Source organism: Semicossyphus pulcher, unplaced genomic scaffold, assembly GCF_022749685.1.
Source record: "Semicossyphus pulcher isolate SPU_LCO1_2020_fin unplaced genomic scaffold, fSemPul1.0.p SCAF_14, whole genome shotgun sequence".
Lineage (NCBI taxonomy): Eukaryota > Metazoa > Chordata > Actinopteri > Labriformes > Labridae > Semicossyphus > Semicossyphus pulcher.
The window spans coordinates 9,792,839-9,816,840 of record NW_027211648.1 but is presented as its reverse complement, the minus strand read 5'-3'; the positions used below and the strand labels follow the sequence as shown (position 1 = coordinate 9,816,840).

At 45.4% G+C, this 24,002-nt stretch overlaps 1 protein-coding gene across 1 annotated transcript; it reads right to left on the bottom strand.

Annotated features, from left to right (window-relative positions):
• Positions 1-320: 320 nt before the first annotated feature.
• Positions 321-23,872, bottom strand: mideasb (mitotic deacetylase associated SANT domain protein b). Its single transcript, XM_069661878.1, has 13 exons — positions 23,569-23,872; positions 19,710-21,541; positions 17,093-17,365; positions 16,197-16,539; positions 15,900-15,966; positions 12,864-13,006; positions 12,161-12,264; positions 8,294-8,369; positions 7,510-7,598; positions 6,082-6,225; positions 4,944-5,066; positions 3,032-3,231; positions 321-1,540 (listed from the first exon to the last, which is right to left on the bottom strand). The coding sequence occupies exons 2-13, from the start codon at positions 21,288-21,290 to the stop codon at positions 1,303-1,305; spliced, it is 3,381 nt and encodes a 1,126-aa protein (XP_069517979.1). The 5' UTR covers positions 21,291-21,541; positions 23,569-23,872; the 3' UTR covers positions 321-1,302.
• Positions 23,873-24,002: the final 130 nt, after the last annotated feature.

Genomic DNA, 24,002 nt, shown 5'->3' with positions numbered 1-24,002 from the left:
CGGTGATGTGTATCTATAGAGACCTGCGGTTTGAACAGTCAGAGTCAGTGCCTCTCCTATCAGTTACAGGGCTGACAGGGAGGCATCCGGAGCAGCCAGTCGTGAGCATGAATCAAGAGAGGGAGGGGCAGGAGGAGGGCTCGCACGCTCGGGTAACAGGGGTTCAACTTGTTCTATTGCACGTACGTTTCTGCCTTTTCTTCATTTCTGGCGTCCTAAAAAAATCTCACAGTTATAAACAGGCAGCGAGTAGCATTATTTTTGTTTTTGTTTAAATAAAAAAAAGAAAAAGGACAAGTACAGAAAAGCGCTCAATTAAATTGCAGCCAAAACCAGAATATAATAATAATAATATTAATAATCATTAACAAGAATATTCACAAAAACAACGATAACCATATATAGCTACACAGGCAGAAAAAGTAACGTTTACCTGCATATATATATTTATAAAAAACAACAACAACAGTGTAAAATTGATTGTCATTTCAAGATAAAAAGCATCAAAACATCCAAGGCATCAACAGTGAGGGAACAAACTGGTAAAAAGTGACGAGGGCCTGAAGGGGAGATTCACAGAACTAAAGCCCAAATGAACAACAGCTCAACGACGGAGGAAGGGGGAACCCATTTGGTGCACATCATGCGTCTGAGAAGAGAAAGCTTTTGGCAGCCTTGAGTGCAGAGGAGCGACAGAACAAAGGCAACAGTTTGCACATGCCATCCATCCATCCATCCATCTGTCCGTCTTAGAGCAGAGAAGCTAACAGCACCCAGCCTCCACCAGCTGTCAGGTTTCAGTCTTCAAATCGCCAAAACTTCATCTGGTTGAGATGCAGCTTAAGCTAGCGCGTGCTGTGGCTCATCAAAAGAGAAATAAAAAAAAACGGGGGTCCAAAAAGTTCCACGCCCTGACGTAGGACGCCGGACGAGACGAGAAGTGCTGAGGAAGGCTGCGGCCTGGCGAGGACAGCAGGACAGCGCCGTGAGAGGCGGCATGGCTTTGATTTGACCGAGCCCTGTGACCAAAAAGAGGTAAGCTTTTCAAGCAGAGTAAAGGGGGCCTTGGTGAGTTTGATACACACATACAAACGCACACACACACACTCTCAGTCCACACATTCACCAACGTATACATGGGAGTCAATCTGTCCCTGAATGTGCCAAGCAAACGGAAGTCTTCTTGTTCCACAAAATGTACACAAAGTTCATAGGAGGGATTCGTCTCTTTCAAAGGTTTGTCCAGTCACGGAGGGTAAGCCGCAAACTGCATGTAGCAGTCACTGTACGCGGCCTTTCCTTTTACTGCCAGTCCTCGTCGTCCTCGTCCTCCCCTTCTGTCGAATCGTCATTGGTGCTGTCCCCGCCCACCTGCCGCGTCCCGTTCTGCTGGCGCGCGGCGAGGAGGGCGGCGGCCTCGGCGGCGGCTTTTGCCGCCGCTCGTTCTTCAGCCTCTTTCTGGCGCAGCGCCGCCGCTTTCTTCTCCTGCTCTGCGTGGCTCTTCATGTGGGCGCTGCGGCTCTTCACCTTGTAGAAAATCCTACAGGAAAGAGAAAAGAAAGCTTATTGGAGAATCCCTTTTCAAACACATTATCCCTTTTTTATATTATTTAGTACATTTGTAATATATTGAAAACATAAGTTATATTTTGGGCTGACCGCCGGGGTCTGCCCGGATCATGGAGCATATTGGACCTCCACTGACGCGACTCTCTGTCTATACAGCTCTGGATACTTTGTTCGGGGAGTAGGCGGGGCTGCTCCTCCGATGCTCGTCCGCTGTCCTCACCTACGTCCTTAGCGTGCGCCAGCCCTTGTAACACATTGCCCACAAAAGCGCACACTGACCTGATGCGGTCAGCCCCATACTAGGTTTTGACCTAGTCTTGTTTAAAGTCGAGCTGAAACGGCATTTCGAGAGTATCTAGCTTCCGTATCGTGACGTATTTCCGAGTGAAACAGGACGTGCAGGCGGTACATATCATTGGAGGGATTTGATTTGATCGTTGAGAAGTGGGCGTAGACAGACGTTCTCCACAGCGCAGTAGCTAGCTAACTGACCGAGCGTTCTTGGTGCTCTGCGGCTAAATGTTGCAGATTGATTGGTTGAAATTGGTTGGTGCTAAGCTAACGTAAGCATACAGGATATTTTTGTTTTACAGGAAGAAAAAATGATCAAATTCTGATATAAGAATATGAAGAAATAGATTTTCTGTATTTTTTTTGGCCTATATTGTCAAATAGATGCACAATATTACCGGGGATGTGATCTTAAAGGATTAAAATGACATTTTTCATTTCACCTCAACTTTAATTGATCATGATTCAATAAAAGGACTAGATACAGAATCGTACTTCAAGCAGAATCAATGAAGTGTTATCATTTCCCATCTTTGTTGGGTCTGTTTCTCTCTTCATAAGGACTGATTAAAATTCAAAGTGCTGCAGGAAAATTACGGCTTGGTTATATCAGAACAATGAAAATCCCAACATGTGACAAAGCAGCCGGTCTGTAGCTGCACGTGTCACTTTCAATGACCGGTACAGTGTGATTGAATTTCCTGTAACATCATTTATCATACTCTGTAGTGGTTCCTAATCTATAACGAGCGAACTTGAGCAGGGCAAGTACTTAAAAGTGTGAGTGAAGCTCTTGTCATGTCACTGGGTAGAGACTGAGGAGAGGCGCGCTTCGCTGAATCTCCTCTGTGTTTCAGTTGCTAGGACACAGTTGGCAAAAACAGGGCCTGTGTTGCTGGAGGACATGCTGTTATTTAATCAAACCACAACAGGATGGTTTGGTTCTTTTAAACACCACAAAAGACTTTATTTATCAAAAATGTCCTCCAAGTGGGCAACAGCAGTACAAATATTTCCTGAAGAAATTTATTTCATAGCAAGCCGGAGGAGTCAAGGGCCTTATGTAACTGAAGTGACCGCTGCTGTCAGGTTTGCATTAGTAAACACAAGCAATGCCAGCAACTCCAAGACAACCGCAGAGGACTGGCGGTGATATTTTCTGATCACTGACCTGCCACATTTCTTGCAGGGGAACTCTCCCTCTTGACCGGCTGTGCCTTTGTTGCCTGTTGAAGGGCTGGTCCTGCGTGCGTTGCCGTCAAGGCGCGTTTTTGAGCTGGGAGGGGGAGGATGAGGAGGGTGGATGACCCGGGGCTGCGGCTGGTTCCTCCCTGCGTCCTCCTGGCCTTTCATGATCAGGACGGTCCCGGGCTGTGTGCAGAATAAGAAGCGGTTAACATGAAGGCGCTGAAAGATTAATGACAGTTAGGAAGGAAAAATATTAGCCTGAAGCTTCTTTACGAGCACCTTCATGTCTGATGGTTTTATTTAAGTATGAAGACAGTTGAAACAAAAACACACAGCCTGGTGCTTTTATCATTAACGTAATATGTATGTTAAACACAAAGAGAATAACAGGGATGAAGGTTTTTTTGTTGAGTCATTGTTTGCTAACGGACATAATGAGGTTACACAATCTAAGGAAGTGGACATCAGCCAAACGATCTCCCCTCAAACCTCCAGCAGGGGGGAGCAAACGCAACATACACACACAACCAGGACAAGTCAGGCAGAGTTCAAAAGGACAAATGTGTCACGTCTAATCAGGCCGGCTGAGGTCTCAAAGCAGGAAGATGTCGAGGTTTAGTCCAAAATAGCGTCCACTTTTCTATAATCCCTCTTTTTCAGGAGGGGTCTTTGGATTAGCCTTTAGCTTGCTACGTCTCCTGCACAGCTTTTTGTCTACATTATACTCAAGTAATTATGTGTGTATGCGTCTTTGTGAGCACAAGATATCCTTGACAACAGCTGTAAATGTAAACGTGCAAGCAAACAAATACAAAGAAAGAAGAGATAAATATGATCAAAGCATGGTAGTTACACTGTAGTCATGTTTTCAGTCCATCCGTCCTTCTGGAGTACTTTTGTTAATAATCATGGTTTTGCATGGTTTTTTTTCCATTATGATCCATTTAAGACAAATTTGTTTTCTGGAAATTATTTATGAAAAAGTAAGAGCTGTCTAATATTCAACATCAAACAGCATGTAAAGGCCCCTATAGTTTTGCTTTCCGGGTCGTTAGCTGGCATGTTGTTTAAAGGCAGTTCTTAGTGTGAAAAAGTTGAGGAAATAAATTCCAAATGCTCTCTAAGGTCCCGATCAGACAGAGCGTGTTTCAGCAGCTGGGGGCGTCTTTTTTGTTTTCAATGAGAGGGATGTTTTTGCTTTGCAGAGCACCTAGCGTTTTTCCGCTCTGATCGCCTCGAGTTGAAAAAAATTCAACTCAAAGCAGAAAAGCGTCCAACGTCATTGCTGTTTGCTGAGCCTTCTGTCAGTTAACATTATATCGGTTAGGTTATTGACGGCTAATGATTCGGTGGTTGCCTTAACAACAGTAGGCGCAGCAAGCTGCTCTTTTTTTAACTGTAGGCTTCAACAGAAAAGGCAGTGCGGTGCGCCTCGCGTTTTAAAGCCTGCAAAATGTGGTCCATCTGATCAGGTCCTTAAGCTGCATAACACAACTCAGTTTGAAAAATGCAAACAGTTAGTGAAAAATCTCCCAAGAGCCTGGCAGGAAAAGGAAAATGAAGCATGAGCTGCACCTGAAAATACACTTGGACAAGCTTCACAAAAGTGCACACAGGTCAGGTTTCACTTTTACGATTGAAAGAACAATAGCTTCTTATTCTCAAACTATCAGGACCTAAAACTTATCTTTCCAGAAAAGGACAAAATACTTTTTAAAAATCTTTAAAACAGGTGTTAAAAGAGAGGAATTCATTTCATATTTGAACCGAGACAACATCACAGTACACACAAAAACAAACTGCTCAGCCGTTCTTCCTCTCTCAGGGTATTCTATTCATTCATTCGGTGCTGTGTTGTTTTCCCACGCAGGGCTGGTAATTAATTTCACACTCACATTCTCAGAGGTCTGCAGCGTGTGTGTCACCCTTGTGGGACCGACATCCTGTTTCCTGTCAGCTGACCCTTCCCACTTCCTGCTGTCCTCCTCCCGCTGCGGCTCCAATCTGTGAGAGCCCTGCTGTGCCGAGGAGGGAGAGGGGGAACGTGAGACACAAGGAAAGAATCTACAGATGGATGGTCTTTTAAAAAGCTTTGTTATACACACACAGGACAACCTAGGTTAATATGTTTTATTTGATGATATGTTAGAAAAAAGAGAGGATTCTGAGGCAGATTCTGAATTTTTACCAAATACTACAAATATTTTACCAACTCTGTTGTTACTTGTTTAATCACATCAGCCTGCAGCCAAACAGCCACTTTCATTCTGCTGCTTTATAACCTGATTAACTCGGGACACTCAGTCCATCAGTCCCTGCGTATTTGAGACAAAGCTCTGGAGACATGTTTGCAGAAGCCTTTAAAGGGTTTTAACTTTCAATAAAATGTTTTAATCAATACAAGCCACTTTCCCACTGGTCAAAAAACCCACTAACACCCACTACAATCGGCATTCAGATCCGGGTCAAATGACTCTGCAGTAGACCTGGGTAATTATCGCCTCGGCTCCGATTGGTACTGACGGGAACCTGTGTCGACACGCTAATCTCCGCCCCCTCTCCGGCGAGATGCTATGCTCCGTCGGTAACTTCTGCGACTCCTTGTCTACTCAGCTACAAATTCCGCCCGTCTCTGTCCGAGCAGCGCTCGAACATCGTTCCAAATTTGTCGGCGCCCAGTTTCATAAACAGACTGAATGAGTAATAGATAAAAAAAGACCTAACCACCGTAACATCGTCACTGTTTACTAAACCTGTCTCGGGCGCGTTTGTGACGTCAGATAGTGATGCAGCAAAAAAGAGGATACTTCACTGGCAATGGGAACAGAGACGATCGGCATCTATGCGTGGGACTTCCCAGGTCTAAAATACCTGTGTCAACACGCTAAATTTAGGTGGCAAAGGGATATTAGGTTTATCATCTGGATAATTCTCCCTGCTGAGGCTTTATCTTAAAGTTGACCAGCTTTACGTCCCTACAAACACAACACAACAAATGTGTTCCTGCAGTACAGATGTAAACATTGAACTGACCTTGGGGTTCGTCTCCTCCTCAGCTGTCTTGCTCTCCAGAGGCTCGGCCTCCCCGTAGATCAGCGTCCCGTTGCGGCCGATCTTGACATGTTTCTTGTAGGTGTAGTAGAACTCCACACATTGCGCCACGGACTTCGTGGTCACCTATTAACCACACACACACATTCTCTGTTAATTTCATTTACGATCGCCCTAGTATTTTATAAATTGAGCCGTTCTTTTGGCACTATTTTCTATCTTGACAAATCGAGTATCACTACGCCTGCTGAAGGCCGGTTTCTCAGGTGACGTGATCCATCAGCTGTTTCTCAGAGAACACGCTGGAATAACTTGTACAACTGCAGCAGGCGTAGTGATACTGGATTGTTCAAGAGAGAAAATAGTGCCAAAAGAACAGCGCAATTTATGATGATGATTTTGTGTTGGAAATGGATCACCATTGCCTGCGTGTTATTTTTGTAAGGTAAAACTTTTTGGTTTCATGCGCCTGGCATCTCACCGGAACTACTTATTCTACGCAGGCCAGAACTCCAACCACAGGACTCGGTGAGTGAGCTACTAGCTTTGCATCCACCACACAACTAGCAAGAATTTCATACAACTATCCCTTTAAAACCGATCTGTCCTTCCTCTTGCTCCGTCTGTCTCTTTTCCCCCCTCTCTGTTAACATCGCCTTCGGTCTCTTTGCCCCTGCAATGATGTCTGTACTGAGAATACGAAGCTTAGACTGGAAACGGTTTGCCTTCTGGGCTTTCTATCAAAAAGTGGAGTTGTTACAATGTCGATACCAGTTTCTGAAATGCCCACATACAGAAGAAAATGGGGTATCGGGTATCAGCAATAATATACTTTAAAGCTGCCAGTAGCAACCTCTGTTTTGGACCTAAAAAGGAAGAACTGGTTTCAGGTAAACAGTGTTGAGCAAGAAGACTGGTGTAGGAGGAGTACTCTGTGTCAGCCAGTGCTCAAGTTAAGGTATCTGAACATCTTTCCCAAAAAATATGTGGCGTAAGATTGTACCCTAATTACATAGTGCCAGAACAGGCGCTCAGGGCGCGGAGAGGTTATGAAAGACGTAGTGTGCCATTAAAACGATTTTGAAGCTGCTACTTTGAGGGAGAATAGAAACATGATGTCTCTTTGGCCAATGAGCACTGTAAACCTGATCACTGAAGGGGTTAAGAGAAGTAGATGGAAAAAGATTTGTGGAAAAGCAATGATTGACTGCTACGCTGCAAATAATTAAACAAGAAGGAAACATTGTTCCAGAGTGACTGTGTTTCCTTTTCCCCGCCCATCCATAGTCAAATATTGTGTGCCGTTTTAAGGGGGGTGGTTGTGGGAGGGGGCTAACTGTTGGAAGAGCAAATATAATCAGGAAGCCTCAAGAATTTGTTTTGTTTTCTGTTCTTGTGTTGACAACATACCTGTTTCTGCACCATGAAGAAGTCCTTCTTGTAGGCAGTGATGCCTTTGTTGAACTGGCGTCTCTCAGCTGCGGTCCAGCTGTCTGATCCTGAGGGGAGGGGGGGGGGCGTAGGGTAGTGTGTGTGTGTGGGGGGGGGTGGAGGAAGATGGTAGAAAGACAGAAGGGAGACATTTAAAGAGACACATGCAGCATGTTAACGGCCAGTTTAAAACCCTTTTTAAGACTCAACAAGTTCCAGAGTATATTCTCAATGTGTGCAGAGCCTGACAAGTCCAATGCCACCCCCCCACCCTTTAAATCACACACACACATACACACTCACGCCCAAATCTCTCGATAAACAATGGCTCTCCTGTCTTCTGCTCGGGATTAACCACATGCTGTAAAACCCCCCTCGGTACTCCCCTCCTTCCCTCATCACGTTGACCCTGACAATCCTCCACAGTCACCCACTACCCCCACCACCGACCTCCCCGACACTCTCACTAACCGCAGCTGCCGCCGCTTTGAGGCAAGACAGGGGGGGGCTTAGAGGGTCACTGTACGACGGTAAAAAGAAACACGTCCAGGGTTGTGAACCAAAGCAGAGATGGGGAGAAATCAGGGATGTTTAAGGAATTATGAGTGTTTGTTTCCTCACAACTGAGAAGCTGCAACTTTTTTTTTGGCTTGAAAAATGGCTAAAAAGTCTGATTGATTATCAAAAAGTTTAATTTCTGTCAAAGTGTTGTTTCAGCCCAAAATAAATCACAGCCGTTCATCATGACGGGTAAAAAACTTACCTGAGTAGTGGTACTTTGCCAGATGATGAGACTTCGGGAACATTGGATTCCTCAGCATCAGGAGTGAAAGTGCAGCCTGAAAAACAAACAGCATTTGAACGTCACTTGAAGGTGAACAAACCTGGCGCATGCAGCTGCACAGCTGTGATTGTTATGAGCCTTTAAACAGCGGGTCGCTCCTGCCAAGTAAGCTGATACTTGCTCTCCAAGTGTGCTTTATAAAGCTGTGAGAACACACCGAGCCAAACAATGAATCGACTGCTCGCAGGTAACCACGGAGGGAGTGAGATCACAATGTTCTGATTTTAGTGCATTATCTCATGATCACACTCAGCAAATAAGAATGAACTTAGTGCTCTTTGAGGAGAAACCGTCTGACTGTGCGTGTTGAAGGATGGCACTCTGAGCAGGACTGCTGCTGCAGCAGAGAGTGGGCGCCATGACACCCACCCCCCCCTCAATCCCCCCTCATAGTTTCCTTGACAACGTTGGACCAGTGCTGGGGCCTGAAAATCTCCACCAGTACCTCCACAATGCAGTCTGGCAGCTCGGATGTTACTCTGCCAGTCAACTCCTGCTGGTGCATCTTCAATAACGGACGTATTGATCTATTATCAGTCTTAAGACGATGTAATGAACAGTGTAAAGATTTGTTTTCCAGTGTCAAAGTTAATACTTGGAGAGATTAAGTGGCACGTAGGCATGTAGTTTTTTTACTTTTTTTTTTATAAAAGCTGCTCTATAAATAAAGTGTGATATATCTGCAACTATTTAACGTAATAATCTTGAAGATTTTCATTTTAATAAATGTCTGTTAAGTCCCCACAGACGGGGTGTCTGTGGCAACTTTCGTGGAAGAAATCACAAGCGGCGCCCAGTTAGTGACGCGTTTTCCATCACCCAGCAGTGGTTGGTCTGCCAGAGAGGGTAGGCAGAGCTAAGCGGCTGCTTTTCCGCTCTCTGCAAGTGTTGTGAGTAAACAGTAATCTACTTTGGCTGAACAAACAAAGAACAGATCGATGACTACAGATACAACTTCAACAATAAGTGAAAATCCAAAGAAAAAGAAACAAATTGGACGCTCAGATGAAGCAAACAGTCTAAAAAGGAAAGCGACCGTCAGCGAGGAAAATCAAGAGTTACAATCGGAGCCAACCGTGGACGTCACACATGCAGCACTGTCTGGATATCTGGGAGGTGTTTATCGCCATAGGTGCTGCCAAAGAGAACGAAACTGAGATCTTCGAGATGAGCACGTTTAAGAATAATTTAGAATGAAATTACAGTAATTTTTAAAACAAAAAATATGATTTGAAAGTTCCTTCTTCTTAAATATGAGAATGTAAAACTTTACATCATGATAAATGTTTGTTTCAGAGGACCAGATATCTTCAGACATCTCCATAGGCGTTTAACACATACAATATAAGAATATATACACGGCTGACTGAATTCTATTATTATCCATAGAGAAAATAAGTGTATGTTGTAGCCCATTACTATTCTTAGTATCGTTAAATTTGTCAAATTAACTTCACTAACAATTATGATAAAAGCTGGTACCATTACTATTTCAGTAGGGGTTGATGATATTAGACAAAAGCCAGTTGAGTTGCTGCCTGATCAAATTTAACAGCTACCGCTATTTGGCCTCATTACCACATCCAGCATGTAGCACACTGCTTCTATTTCAGTTAAATGTATGTGAGTGACAGGCAGATTCATTAATGTATGCTCTGTTTCAGTTTACTGTGGCAAAGTGCTTGAAATGCTCTGCTTGTGCTTGAGGGGTCACATCCTTGGATGTCTGCACTGCAAACTGCCCCGATGATGAGCTCTGATGTCACAAGTGGTCTGACAGTGATGCAAAAGACACGAGACACAGGATGCATCACTGCTGCAGAATAGGGGGAGCACCCAGCTGAGCGGACAGACCCTCACAAGCTCCTTTATGACTCTCTGACCTTCCTCAGACATAAACCCATTTCCCAACTAAATTTAGCACGTTGACGCAGCTTTTTCAGACCGGGGAAGACCTGCTGATAGATGCCGATTGTCTCTTTTCCCATTGCCAGTGAAGTATACTCCTGTCGGTCTCTTTTCTGCTGCGTCACCGTCTCACGTCACTAACACACCGGAGACAGGGTTAGCAAACAGTGAAGATGTTACGGTCTTTATTGTATCTTTCACTCATTCAGTCTGTTTATTAAACTCGGCGCAACAAATTTGGAACGATGTTCGAGCGCTGCTTGGACGGAGACGGGCGGAGTTTGTAGCTAAGAGTCATTTGGCGATTGTAGCATTTCCCACCCCAGCTGGGTGTTAGCGGGTGTTTGACCAGTGGTAAAGTAGCTTTAGCCGTTTGGTCTTGTCACATCGGCAAGTGAAAAAAATAACTACCTTCATGAGGCAAAATACAACACCGTGCTGTTCATTTCAGCTGAATCCCAAATGATAGAAATCTAAGTCCTCATCATGATGACTGCCTGGAACATGGGTGCAATACGACACCACTCCAATCAATCAGGGCGGCAGCTAACGATTTGTTCCCATATCGACTCCGCTGATGCTCCCCTCTCCCAAATTTGGAGGCCGTTCTTTCAGCTTCATTGTGTACATGAGCTTTAAGTCTTACTGTGCAGCCTAAATCTGTTGAATAAAATATAAATAATAGAAAGAAAGTTCTCCAAAGCCTTTTGTGACATCTTCAAAGTTATGTTTTGTGTGACAAGCAGCCCAAACACAAAGATAAAGAAAGACGGATACATCCCCACAACTTTTGCTTGAAAATTGACCAAACCTATTAAGCTGCTGTTCAATTCTCTGCCGGTTAACGTATTAATTGACTGATAGTTTTACGTCTTCTCTTACTGACAGCATGTTCAGCTTTTCTGCTCTACACAGAGGTGTCTCTCTGTCTCGGGCTCAAACACCAAACCGTTGTACTGCCTCATTTCAGGCCACCACAAAGTTTCAATACGCAGCGAACTGAAAAGTCTACAGATCAGTCACTTTCGTTCTGTAATCATTGAGGGCTCGGATGGAGGCGTTCAATGACTACATTTAGATGCACAAATGGAAACAGGTTACTTGAAGGCATCAAAGACTTCAGGCAGGAAGTCGGAATATGCGTATGTGCAATGCAACTGCCGGATTACTGACCAGCTGCATGGAAACATGAGGTTAAAGCAATAATATTACTATTCCCCTTATCTGTTTTTTCAGCTAAGCCTGGCATACTTTCAGAGTGTCAGTGAGATGAATGTACATCCTGACACAGTTTGTCCTGCTCGTTTTTAAAAGAAATTGTTAAGCTGATATTGACTTGTGGTGCAGTTCACGGCTCCTCTGCCAACACCTCCGAGTTGCTCTCTCTCCTTCTCCTCTTGTCTCGTGCGCAGCATCGCTGGCCTCGGGCAACATGTGCTCACAGCCGCTAAGTATTATGCTAATGAATATGCGGTGATGTCACCATTATGCAAATTTGTATATGACGTCATTTCGCGACTTTTGGAGCTAGTGCTACTTTCATTGGAAAACAGTTGGCAACACTGATATTAACAATTTACCATTCAAAAGCAACACTGCTTTGTCAGCCCTGTGAAGGTCTGAAATTCTGATCAGATTTGATTGACAGCCAATCAACCAGAAATATCCAAAATATTTTCCAATATTCTGTTTTTACACAAGATGTTCTTCCTGAAATATAAAAGCTCTCTGTGTTTCAAGTAGTCTTTAAGGGAGAGACAGTGTCGGTGTTCATGTGTGGGTTAGAAGAAAACAGTGCAGAACACAGCTCCCGGCTCATTTCACTACTAAATCCTCGCCTGTCGGTCAATATGGATTGTTCTTTTCTGTTCTGCTTACCATTATGTCCCCTTTGCACTCGTACAGACAATGGTGGGCTAACTCCTGGTTGGTCCCTCCTCCACACAAAACACTGGAGCAGGCCAGGTGCATGAGGTTTTCCACTGAAAGAGACGTGAGAGAGAGAACACGATCGTGAGCAACATGGAAGAACTCTTTTAGTTGTTATTTTGCAAACATAAAAACAGGTCACAAACATTTTATCAGAGGATGTTAGATTAAAAATATCCCACATTATTTTGAGTTGGCTGTTTTTTTATTATGCATGATCTGCAGCTCTCCTGGTCTAGAACAAACTTCCTCACTGACATTTTGCAATATTAAATTGCATCATATACATCTGGAGAGTTAACTCTTTGTATCATCTCTGAAAATGCAAGTATTTATAAATAAAGGAACTCTATGGAAATCATTTGCTGCATGAGACGTCCCAAATTGCAACGGCCTGAACTTTATTCAAATTAATGTCACTTCTGCATTTCATAAACAAGGAACTGACAAGTTAACGTACAAATAAAAACCAGTAAGATTTATTATTTATGTACAAAAAGAACAGAAAAAGACAAAAATATAGATTAAAAGTAAAATATTTGTCAATATATGTCACTTGTACTTGCACTTGTCAGTTGTACGTATATGTCCGTCAGTATCTACGCTTTCAGTTTCAGACGATGTAACGTTTGTGAACTCCTGGATTCCTTACCTTTCTCCTGGAAGTCAGGTTTCTCCTCCTGTTCCGTCAGCGGAGCCCAGATCAGCTCCGCTCGATGATGGTCCAGCTCGACAGCCGACCGCTGCCTTAGCTCTGGCACCTCCGCCTGGTACCGCGACCCAATGTTTATCCGTCTGGGAACAGGACATCGGCGTAAGCGACAAGGCTTTTCTATTTTCTTCTCATGTATTAATTTCAGATTTGTGTGTTTTTATTTCCAAGATCATATTTTGATTTCTTGGCTTTTCTTGTGTCTCATCTTCAAAGAGTGATTAGAAAATTCTGTGCAATTCTTTCCCCGTTTTGAATTAAGTCTTGTTAGGGCTCTATTGTGCTCTCATAATGAATAAATTCGTATTCCTTTCAAAAACAGAGTGCACTTCTTAAATTCACAGAACAAAAAGAAAATGGATCCTTACCCTGTTCAACAAAAATCTTGTTCAAGTGCAAAGAAAGGCTCATAATCCGACTAATGCACGCATCTTTTTAAGATTAAATGTCAACTGAAACCAGAAACCTCGGCGCTACAGTTGTGAAAAAATCGTGCTGTGTTACACCGACAGTTAGCCCTGTTCGAGCATGCCCCCTCCCTCCCCTGCATTTCCAGTGGGCCTGCAGTATTTCCAGATGAGTGTGTGTATTCTGGCAGCCTCCCCCAGGGAAGGTGGGCTGCTAAAAGTTCAACTGCGATGGCTCCGGTGTGTTTGGGAGCGCACCAGGCACAGCTGAAAGCATGATTTATGAGAAGCTTCACTGGCTCGACCCTGACTGACTGCTCAACAGCTTGCACAATGCAGGGTCGTAGACTGCACCTCACTGTTGATGCATGATGATAAAAAAAATCCTTAGCATATAGTTTAAAGGTTAACTAACTGGGATCTCTGTGTCCTTAACGCTCTCCTTTCTATCAAACATCCAAGCTATCAATGACTGTGTTTACATTCATGGAGTACCTTGGATTTTGCCCACATGCCCCTATGGTCTTATTTGGTCTAAGCTGTTTAAATGCCCTGTTGATACCCTGCATTTGAGCTAGAGTGAACCCTATTTCTGATATGATATGATCAGCAATAGCCATTCTAGGTTTTAACCTGTCTGTATAGGAGTTTGTATTTTAAGTGGCAGGGTTCCCCATTGTTGTAGTGGACCACACAGCCGGAGACAATGCTTCACGTAGAAGACGCTGCAGCATGTCATGTTTGTAGCCAGATCAGACCTCTACCTATGGATTCTGCACCAAACTGTAGTTCAGCTGAGAGTGTTTATGCAGCCTGAACGCTCTGCTGGACAAACTACTTGTTGACTGTTTTTTAATTACCCAGGGGATTTTTTTCTGCATTATATGATCTGTAAATAAAGTTTTCATATTGTTGTATCTAGGGAAGGGTACTGAAACCCGGTATTTAACGCAGTATTGATAAACTTCTGACGTTATCGGTGAGATTAAGAAAATAAACGCCCTGTTTATTATTGCTACAAAAACGTTATCTTGCACATTTAAACTCACCAACCGTTTCTAATCTGTGATAAGATTAAGACATTCGTCTGTATTCCCAATCCAGAAGAATCTCTCTCTCTCGTGGAGCCTGTGCGCGAGGGGGCGGGGGGCAGCTCTCACTCGCACACAAGAGATCCCGCTCGTTACGATGGCGGAGAGAACTAAACGTTCAAAAGTGTGGTTACGCCTCACCAGAGTCGATTCCGACGATGCTCGTTGCCGCAAGTGCAACAGCACTTTTGCTTGTAAGGGCGCAAACAGGAGCGATCTGTCCAAACAGCTGTCTGAAGTGCCTCACGTACAGGCAGAGACATGCGCCACACTTCTTCGCCAAACTTAGTACACGTGAGGCACCGGGTTAATTGATAAGCCCCGCCCACTATCAGCCAGCCAAATTATATTTCCATCATCACAACATTAGAGTCTATTATAGTGATCTATTCTAAACACTGCTGTTTCTTTTGCTGTGAGTAATTGTTTTTTTTACATTTTAGAAAATGAAGCTTAAATCTCAATTCTGCTTTAAATTTCTTTTGTTTTTTCTCTTAAAGAATAACAAAAAGAACAGATAAGAATTCTGTTAAAGTACCGGGCCGTTAAGCAGTACCGATAAGAGCAGTCATACTGGTTCTATCTTAACGACACCCATCCCTAGTCGTATCAGAAAACATAAACAATGATACCAAAATATCTGTGAAAGTAAGATTGATAGAAAAATATGTAGGTCAGGTTTGATATCAGCCTCACTGTTTTCTTCCTCAGTGAGGCAACAAGTACGAACAACAGTAAGTATGAAGGACTTCTTCACTAAAACAAAGAGAGTCTGTTTGTCTGGCTGTACGGCGACACACCAGTTGCTCTTCTGTTGTCTTTCTGACAAACTAGCTGCTCACTGACTCCCTGCTGTAATATTAAACTGCACTTACTCTTGCCATGGTAGCAGTAAGTGCCCTTAAATCAATGAGGATTGAAATCTTACAGATACAATCTTTAATATCAACAAAAGCCACATGTGGCGTATTGTTTTACTCCGGGTATCGGGTCATCTTAATCAATGTCCAGCCGTGTTTCAGAGAGGACAGGCCTCTGTCTACTTGCTGCTGCTACGATTTTAAAAAGGTTTAAGGCTTTGCTTGACAGTTGATACAGAGCAGTTATGACAGAATGGACTTTGATTGAGAGAGACATTAGACTGCATAGTTAGATCAGAAGGCGAACGCTGGCACTGATGCTAGCTGTGGATGACAGGGCAAAAGATTCCAGTGGAGACAGCGGTGAAGAGGAGCGCCGCTTTAAAGGAGGGGTTTCGAGTTTCAAGAAGTCTGTGTTCCCTTTCAAGACATTTCAAGATTCAGCCCAGTGTTTTGGTTTGAATAATTGATTGCAGAACTGCTACTCCGGCTACGATAATGCCTGCTTTTTGAGCTCCTGTATAATTTCTTTGAAAATGACACGCCAAAACCCCTCCGAACCCTCCCTTTCCATAATGAAAGATGATGATTTGGCGATGCTGGGAGGGAAATACTCACGGCTCTATGCTGACTGGAGTGGCCTCGCTCATAGCAGACAGAACCGGTGGTGTGATGTCGCAGCTGTCTGATAAGGAGCAGCAACACAAATGCACTCAGTGACATTGTCAGGTTTCTGCTGTGATTACATGGGTTATATTTCTTTATATTTAAGAGCAAACTTGTACAAGTTTATTGCAAAAAGAGTCGTTCAGTTCTATCGTTTAACATACGAGGTGTCTTATTTCTAGATACTTTACAGTTCATATTTCATATGGATAATTCTGGGAGGTCTTATCAACTTTATTTTTCACTTACTGGAGCGCAACAGGCTGCGTGTTGCAGATTTGGGTGTTGCAGGAGGCAGGCCCTGTCCGCTGGCCGCAGCAGCCGCAGCCGAGGACAGGAAGGTGGAGAAGTAGAGGCCAGAGCCCTCGCGAACCGGGCTGAGGATTGGTGGAGGCGTGTAGGGAGGAATGGTGAGCGGGTTGTCGGCGAGGCGAACTGGGGAACGCAGGTGGCTCTGGTAGGGCGTGATGCTGGAGTAGACGGGTGGGGCGATGAATAGACCAGGTTTCGGCGGCGGGATGAAAAGGGGCTCGGGCCGTGGACGCCGTTTGGACTTCTTGCCGTCATCGTCCTTCTCCCCGTCAGCTCCATTCTAGGGAGGAGAAAATGGTTTTATATGGTACATGTTTCACAGGAGTCTCTGTTTGCACGGTGAAACCTCCTCAGGATTCAAACAGCTTTTTGTGTGTTAATGCAGATAAATCCTGGAGGAAAAGAAAGGCACCCCGACCCTCTGTTGTATGGTACATTATGTACAGTATGGCACTGCTAAATCCTGATAATCTGCCTGATCTGGGACAGGGCAACCAGTTCACCAAATCCCCCCAACTGAAACAGGGAAAAGGAGAAAAGTGTGGATGACTGAAATGGGGGCAGGGGAGACATGGAGCATGGTGGGGGGAAGGGAGCGTGTGTTGGCGGGGCGATTGTGGCACAAATGCAAGGATTTAATAGCTGGAGTTTAGACTGAGTGAGGAAGAGTGTTGAACACAACCCTATTACTTCTGCATTCTTTTGGAAATCAACTCTTTTTTTATCTTTTTACTAAATAATGAGCCATAAGTATACAAATCTTCCAAATCTAAAATGGCATTAAAGTGCACAAATAGCAAAAGAAAAGGAGCAAAGACTGAATATGGACTCACCTGCTCTGTGCTCTCTGATAAGGAGTTTCTGAGCGAGCGTCTCCGGGTGACGATGACCGAGGGCTTGTGGTCGGCGCGGCCCAGGTCCTGGGGGTTTGTAGGCCTGTGGGGCCAGTGAGAGGCGGGGGTTGCTTCGTCTCGGTCCGGAGAGGAGGGCTCCTGCCTTCGCACCGGAACAGACACGGGGATGACCAGCGGGAGGAGGCTTTCGTCCCGGGGCCGCTTGGCGTTCATTGTCTCTGGTTCTGTGGGACTCCACGGCCTGTGTGGATCCTGATAAAGAAGAAAAGAAACAAAAAACAAAAAAGCGCGTTGAGCAGGTTTTTCAGACCCGGGAGGACCCGGTTATAAATGCCGATTGTCTGCGTTCCCACTGCCAGTGAAGTATACTCATGTCGGTCTCTTTGCTGCGTCACGTCTGACGTCACAAACGTGCCAGAGACAGGGTTAGCAAACAGTGAAGGTGTGACGGTGGTTAGGTCTTTATTTTATCTATTACTCATTCAGTCTGTTAATCAAACTCGGCGCAGACAAATTTGGAACGATGTTCGAGCGCTGCTCGGACGGAGACGGGCGGAGTTTGTAGCTGAGATGACAAGGAGTCGCAGAAGTAACTGACGGAGCATCAATGCCGATTGTAGCCGAGGCAATAATTACCCAAGTCTACTGCCGAGTCATTTGACCCGCGTCTGAATGCAGATTGTAGCCTTTCCCACTAAGCAAACAAGAACATTTACTTGCAGCCATTTTGCTGGGAAATGATTTGCATATCTGCTTAAGACTGGACTTAAATTCTCAGTTTTCAGCTCCTTAGATGCAAGTATTGCTTTTTTTTAGTATTGAAAACTGAATACCTTCAATTTGAACTGTTGCTCAGAAATAGCTTTTAGAATATGTTTAATTGGCCCTACAGATGGGAAAAATGGTTAATCTAGAAAACAGGTCAGATTGATAAATAACTAATTTAATGATTAGTTTCCCGCCCTATGACAATGTCTATATTAAGTCCTACTATTAAGAACTACTGTAAAATTTATGACGGATATGTTTAAAAATAAAAATCAAGGACAGCTTCCTTTTGTTGATGTTTGCTACAGAGACCTTTGCACTCAGTTCACAAGCGGATCTGATTCAAATTTCTGATTCAAATTCATGAAGCGGCATTACGAGCTAGCTTAGCATGCTACAGCACAATACATCTCATTATTTACTTTGGTGACTTCATTCATCTCTGCAGGTTCCCAAATCATGACTGTGACCTTGTTCCATTAAAAAAGCACAATGCGAAGAGAAGAGCATGTCGATACTTAAGTGTTAACAGACAGGTCAATACAGCATAAACAAGCCTTAGGTGTGTTCCCCAGGTGATCGAACACAAACTGCTGTAACAAAGAACAATAGATTCAATTTGAAATGTGTCTTGGATGTTTCAGTGGAAGCGTTTTGCACCTCGATGCAGCCCTGTTACATGTAACAGAGACCCGAACAGCATTCTTCACATTTTTTCTTTTAGTTACCGTAATGAGTGGGCACGGGCGGCCTGTGTGCTTTACAGCAAACGATCAATTCTGGAGCAACTTCAAAGCCATCTAAAAACACCACATCACACGCCAGTGGAAGACAGACTCAGCCCGTCACTGCACCCTGCATCTGCATGGGCAGAGAGGCATGCGGCGTGTGTGGCTGCACTGGATCTCTGCTCATTATTGCTGGTGGAAAACTCCAGCTCTTACACCACAGCGGTGGAGGGAGATATTCTGCTGAGCACTGCAAGCAGGACAACCCTGCACCCCTCCCCGTGTAGAGGGAAGGGGGAGGGATGGGGCAGACGAGGCCAGGCTGGAGTTTCTCTCCTTTGATGGGATGGGGGGGGAGGTGTGCAGGCATGTAACCAAACACACTGTCAGTATGATCTTCTACCCTGCGAGGCAAATTCAGGGCACAGCCATGCTGAGCTACAGACATACTGACTCAGTGTTGTTTGGCAACAGAAGCTGTTGCACAATCAAGACATTCAGCACATAAACATAGATAAGCGTATGACTTCACGTCACAGTACTTTATCAGGTTTGTTCAATGAATCATCCAGTGAGAGCTAAAGACTCTCATATGAAGCTGTTTGTGAAGTATGTGTTAAACATGGATTAAGTCACTTTAGCTGCAGTTTTCCCCATAAGGCAGGCAGGTCTGTGGTGTTTACCTCGTTCGGTGTTGATTACATTCAGCAACACGTTAATCACAAACACCACAAGTTTTGGCACAGCGTTCCTGGCAGTTGCCTTAAGCAGTTTGATCCAGTTGCTGCTCTTGTTCAGGGAGCTAAAGTCCCACTGCAATTATACCCCGGGATAACACCAGAAAAATAGACTTTTAGCTCTCGCCGAGATATTCGCAATTAAGGCTTCCAGCAAGTTTTTAAATAAACTGAAATGCAATCATCTGGATTCAGAACACGGAGTCCTTTTTGGTTTAAGGTTATTTCTGTGGTTCTTTTGCTTGAGAGGAAACAGCTGAGAAACCGATGAGTGAGCAAAAGAACAAGGAAAACAGAGAGACAGAGAAAATGGAAAGTAAGAAGTAGGGAAGAAAAAGAAAGTCCTAAAATCAAAACATTTACCTTAACAACATGTGAAGGTAGGGACTCCATTTCCGATGCCTTCTGAGCGAGTGTCTCCAAGTTGACCTCCTGGGACACCCTGCGTTTCCTGCGCGTGCTCTGGATGACGCCTGTCGGGGCTGCCTGGATGTCACGGGCCCCGTTCTGAGGGCCCGGCGGCCCCGGTGCAGCTTGTTCTGAAGAGACAGAGAGAAAAGGGTTGTCGGATGGCGCGCCGCCTTCCTTGGAGAGCCGTCGCGATCTGCGGAGCTGCGTTTGGGATTGGAGTTGTGTCTGGGTTTGTGACTGGGACAGGGGCTCAGTCTGGAGTGGGGGCTGCAGCGGATCTGAAGGCTGCTGGGGTTCTGGGGTGATGTCCTGGATGATTGGTTCCTGGATATTTGGGGGAGCCGGAGCAGAGGACTCCTGGGAGTGTACCACCACGGGCTGTGGATGCGGGGGAGGGTGTGCATTTTGTGCAGCGGGGTAAAAGTCAAGCACATGAGGGTTTTGTTGTTGCAACTGCTGATGTTGCATTTGCTGCTGAATTTGGAGCTGTTGCTGTTGCTGTATCTTTTGTTGCTGCTGCTCATGCTGTATTTGTTGCTGCTGCTGAAGCTGTTGCTGGACATGCTGTTGGTGTTGAAGGATTTGTTGCTGCTGCATTTGTTGATGGTGTTGCTGCTGAATTTGCTGCTGGATTATATGATGTTGTTGTTGTTGTTGTTGCTGCTGCTGCTGCTGCTGCTGCTGCTGGCGTTGTATTTGCTCTTGCTTCTGCAGCTGCTGCAACTGATGTGGGGGTTTTGCTTGTGTTGAATAGATAGGTGGATTAGGTAGGGTTGTCCTGTTGCCTTGAAAGGTCTGGTAGTAAGCTGGCAGGTGCTGCTTGGGCTGACCAAAGGCCAGCTGGAAGGGCTGCAAGACTGAGCTTCCTCCTGGGTGTAATGTGCTGTGCTGCTGGGGGTTCAGCGCCCCAGGTTTCAAGGTCTCTTGAAAGGCTTGGGATTGCTGCTGCTGCTGCTGCTGCTGCTGCTCCCAATCCAGCCCTCGAGCCTTAACAGCATCTCTGTACGCTTCAACTGCAGGGTTCGGCCCCAGAGGCTGCTTGTCTGCAGCTCTGTTCGGGGGCTGCAAGCCAGAAGTTTCATGCATCGACTTCACAAATGCATTCTGGGTCCTTGAGTCTGTTACACTAACTCCTCCGATGTAATTTGCAATGTTTTGTCCCCAGTTTGTCATAGTATTCCAGGGGGCAGCTCTCTGCTGCTGGGACAGCGATGGCTGCTGCTGACTGGGCTCCTGGTGGGCCCACTTCATGGGCACAGTCTGCTGATAATGACCCCTACTCTGGTCTCCTTTGTCTGGGCTGAAGATGACAGAGTTAAGGTACATGTGGGGGCCCTCTGGATTGGAGGTTACGGTACTAGCGGCCTCACTCTGTCCGGGGTCTGAGGCTGTGCCACCTGGGACATAGTATGACCCCTCAGGGTGCTGAGATCCTTCCTTCATTGCTACGCTTTGTTCGTTGAAAAATGTGATGCGTTTGCCCGTTCTTTTGGCATTTGGTTTTTGCTGGGTGGGTACGCTCATGACTGGCATGAATCAGCCGAGCCAGGTGAGTAATTCCAACCAAACCAGCTATGAATGCTCCACTTGGTGAATATTACAATCCACAAACTAGAGGGTGCCCACATTAAAATAAAGACGTAACACTACGTTGACTTCCGGTGAGCAGTTGCAAAGATAATCTCTTCCCCTCTGAAGTTCTTCGTGACCCACTCAGGGGTCACCGGCCTGGGGTGAGCAGATCTGAAGGAGCCCGTGTGTTTTTCTCTTTAATGGGCAACACCCTGTATAGAGAAAATGAGAGAGAGGTCAAGCATTGAGCCATCAGACTAAAGAGGTCCCCACAGGGAGAGAAGGGGGGGGGGTCTCATTATCAACCCCGCCTCAGCCATGTAAAAACCTGCTGTTTGCTTTTTTAACAAAAGACTGCCATTGAAAGGTATCTGGTGTGAGAATAGAGGAGGGGAGGGGCAGGTCTACATTGTGTCATTATTCGCTGAGATCACATGACACAGGGATAAGGTCCTGCATGCAGCCTAACACATACACCTGACCTGTATGTAAGTACAGGAACCTTAGGAAGGTTGTGGACAGTGATGGCAACAATCCTGTAAATGTCATTGCGGGATAATATTGCATCAAATTAAATAACAACGGAGGATATAACTGCATAAAAAACACTTCATTCACATGTAAGAAAAAAAACCCCTCATGGCTCAACAGACCAGTAACAGAAGGCATGCTCTCTTTCCCGCCAAACTACCAGAACAGGCGGCAGGTGAAACGTGACAGAAACCTCTCCTTTTTACAACCGCCGTTGACTCATCTGAGGTGAAAGTAAAGGGGAAGCCGTGCCCTTTGAACCGTGGCTGCAGATTCAAAAAGGGCAGCTGAAAGTGAGCACGCATGAGTCACAATGACACAACCATCACGGGAGGGAAACAGAAAGCAGGGGAAAAAGTCAAAACGGCCTTGCAGGCTTTGACGGATGGTAGGGGATCTTGAAAAATTGTCATGGTAACCTGTGATGATTATTAAAAAAATTACATCCGATGGTAAGGTTTTGGAGCAGATTTTGACACAGTGCAGTCTGCCAAATTGCAAGATGCACGCAGATCCCAACTGTTTCTGTTCTGTCCTCGCTCCATCTGTATAGAATCAAAATCTTGTCACTCGTGTGCAGCATTCCAGAAAACATTTTTTTATGCTGCTATAATCATCACATCAAAAGCACATTATTAAAACAATTTGACATGTCGATTGCATAAATTAATACAGCAATCTCTACAACATAGACTTGGCAACCTAGGAAGTGACTGACACTCATCACCCTTTACTCTGGTGGCCTAGTAAAGCACAAGCTTCTTAAAATAGACAGCTGCAGCTGTTCAGATCCTGCACTGCCTCAGAGGCACCACAGAGCCAGGAAAGTGAATGACCACGCAATGTGGCTAACAAACAGTGTGCGTGTGTGTTTGTGCATCAGCAGTGCCATGTGATGCTGCATATGCCTATAGCCGTTTTGAAAAAAGCTGCACATAAATGTTTTCTTTGCAGGATTACCCTGCAATGGTGCAGAAACCAACAACTGCTGATCACTGAGCGACCATGCTTGTGTGAGCAGAGGGATCATCGTGACGCATCACAAGTGCAACCTTACACAAGCCTGGGGTTTAGCCCAATAAACAAAGCAACACGTTAAATTGGCTTACAATAAATGTCAAGCGCCATTAGCCGCCCTAATCCATCGCTGTTTCCTAATTTAAATCAGGCAGTGTGGCACGGCGCGCACACCATGCAGCGGGCATCCGAGGCCTGCAGCGTGCAAGAAACGACAAATAAAGACATGAACATGCTGAGTCCGTCCACTACAGGACTCTTCCTGGACCTCCCTCCTCATCACTTTCTGCGGCCAGCCAGCTCAGCGCAAATTACGTGAAACCCCTTTGTTGCAGGAAACGGATTATCCAGTCACTAATACGTCCCGCTGCAATAAATCGAGCCAACAATACAGACTGTATGACAGTAACAATCACATACCGCAGATCGATTCAAGTTGTCAACAAGGTTAATACGTCACATGTGCACTCAATCGGCTTTGACTGAGACATTGAAAACAGCCTACAGACAGAGCTATGATGAGCCCCGTATTGAGGCTCGATCAGCAGCGCGCAGCCCAGCTCGTCTCTGCGAGGTAAACAAAACTTTGTCAGCCGAGCTGTGCGCCACAATAACATGCACTGTCGACCACAACAACAACGCCACAGTCATCGACGCCGCGGCTCCAGCCCTGTCTGCCCCCGATACTTACTGTGTTTGTCATGAAAGCTGCTACTAACGGCAGCTCAGCCCGCAGGATCGCACGCTCGCAGCTCCGCGCGGCCAGCAGTAGCAGCAGGCCCGCACGATACAGACCCGCGATGATGACTGCATTCATCCCCAAGGTTGACTCATGCTATGCTGCTGACCTCACTCGCGGGTACTTTTTCCTCTCACCCCCTCCTCCTGCTTTAAAGTCAAGAGGAAAAGGGGGTCGGCGCTTCAACACGGGTCCTTCCCGGCCGGAAACGGAGCACTAATCTGCAGAAACGCGGGCGCAATGCCGCCACTGTCTGTTGCACATTATTGCACTAGGATTGCACACAAAAACTCACTGGCAATGCGGCCTTTTGCTGTACATCGAGTCTATCCGTGTCTCTGCCTGTCTTGTGACCCCCCTCCTCCTCCTCCTCCCCTCCCCAGCCA

Bases quoted from the DNA above. Each gene is read 5' to 3' on its own strand.
- mideasb (XM_069661878.1), bottom strand. From the start codon at position 21,290: ATGCCAGTCATGAGCGTACCCACCCAGCAAAAACCAAATGCCAAAAGA. The intron at 16,540-17,092 runs GTGAGTCCATAT...TCTCCTCCCTAG, and splicing joins TATCAGAGAGCACAGAGCAG to AATGGAGCTGACGGGGAGAA. The intron at 8,370-12,160 runs GTAAGCAGAACA...TTTGTTTTTCAG, and splicing joins AGTGCAAAGGGGACATAATG to GCTGCACTTTCACTCCTGAT.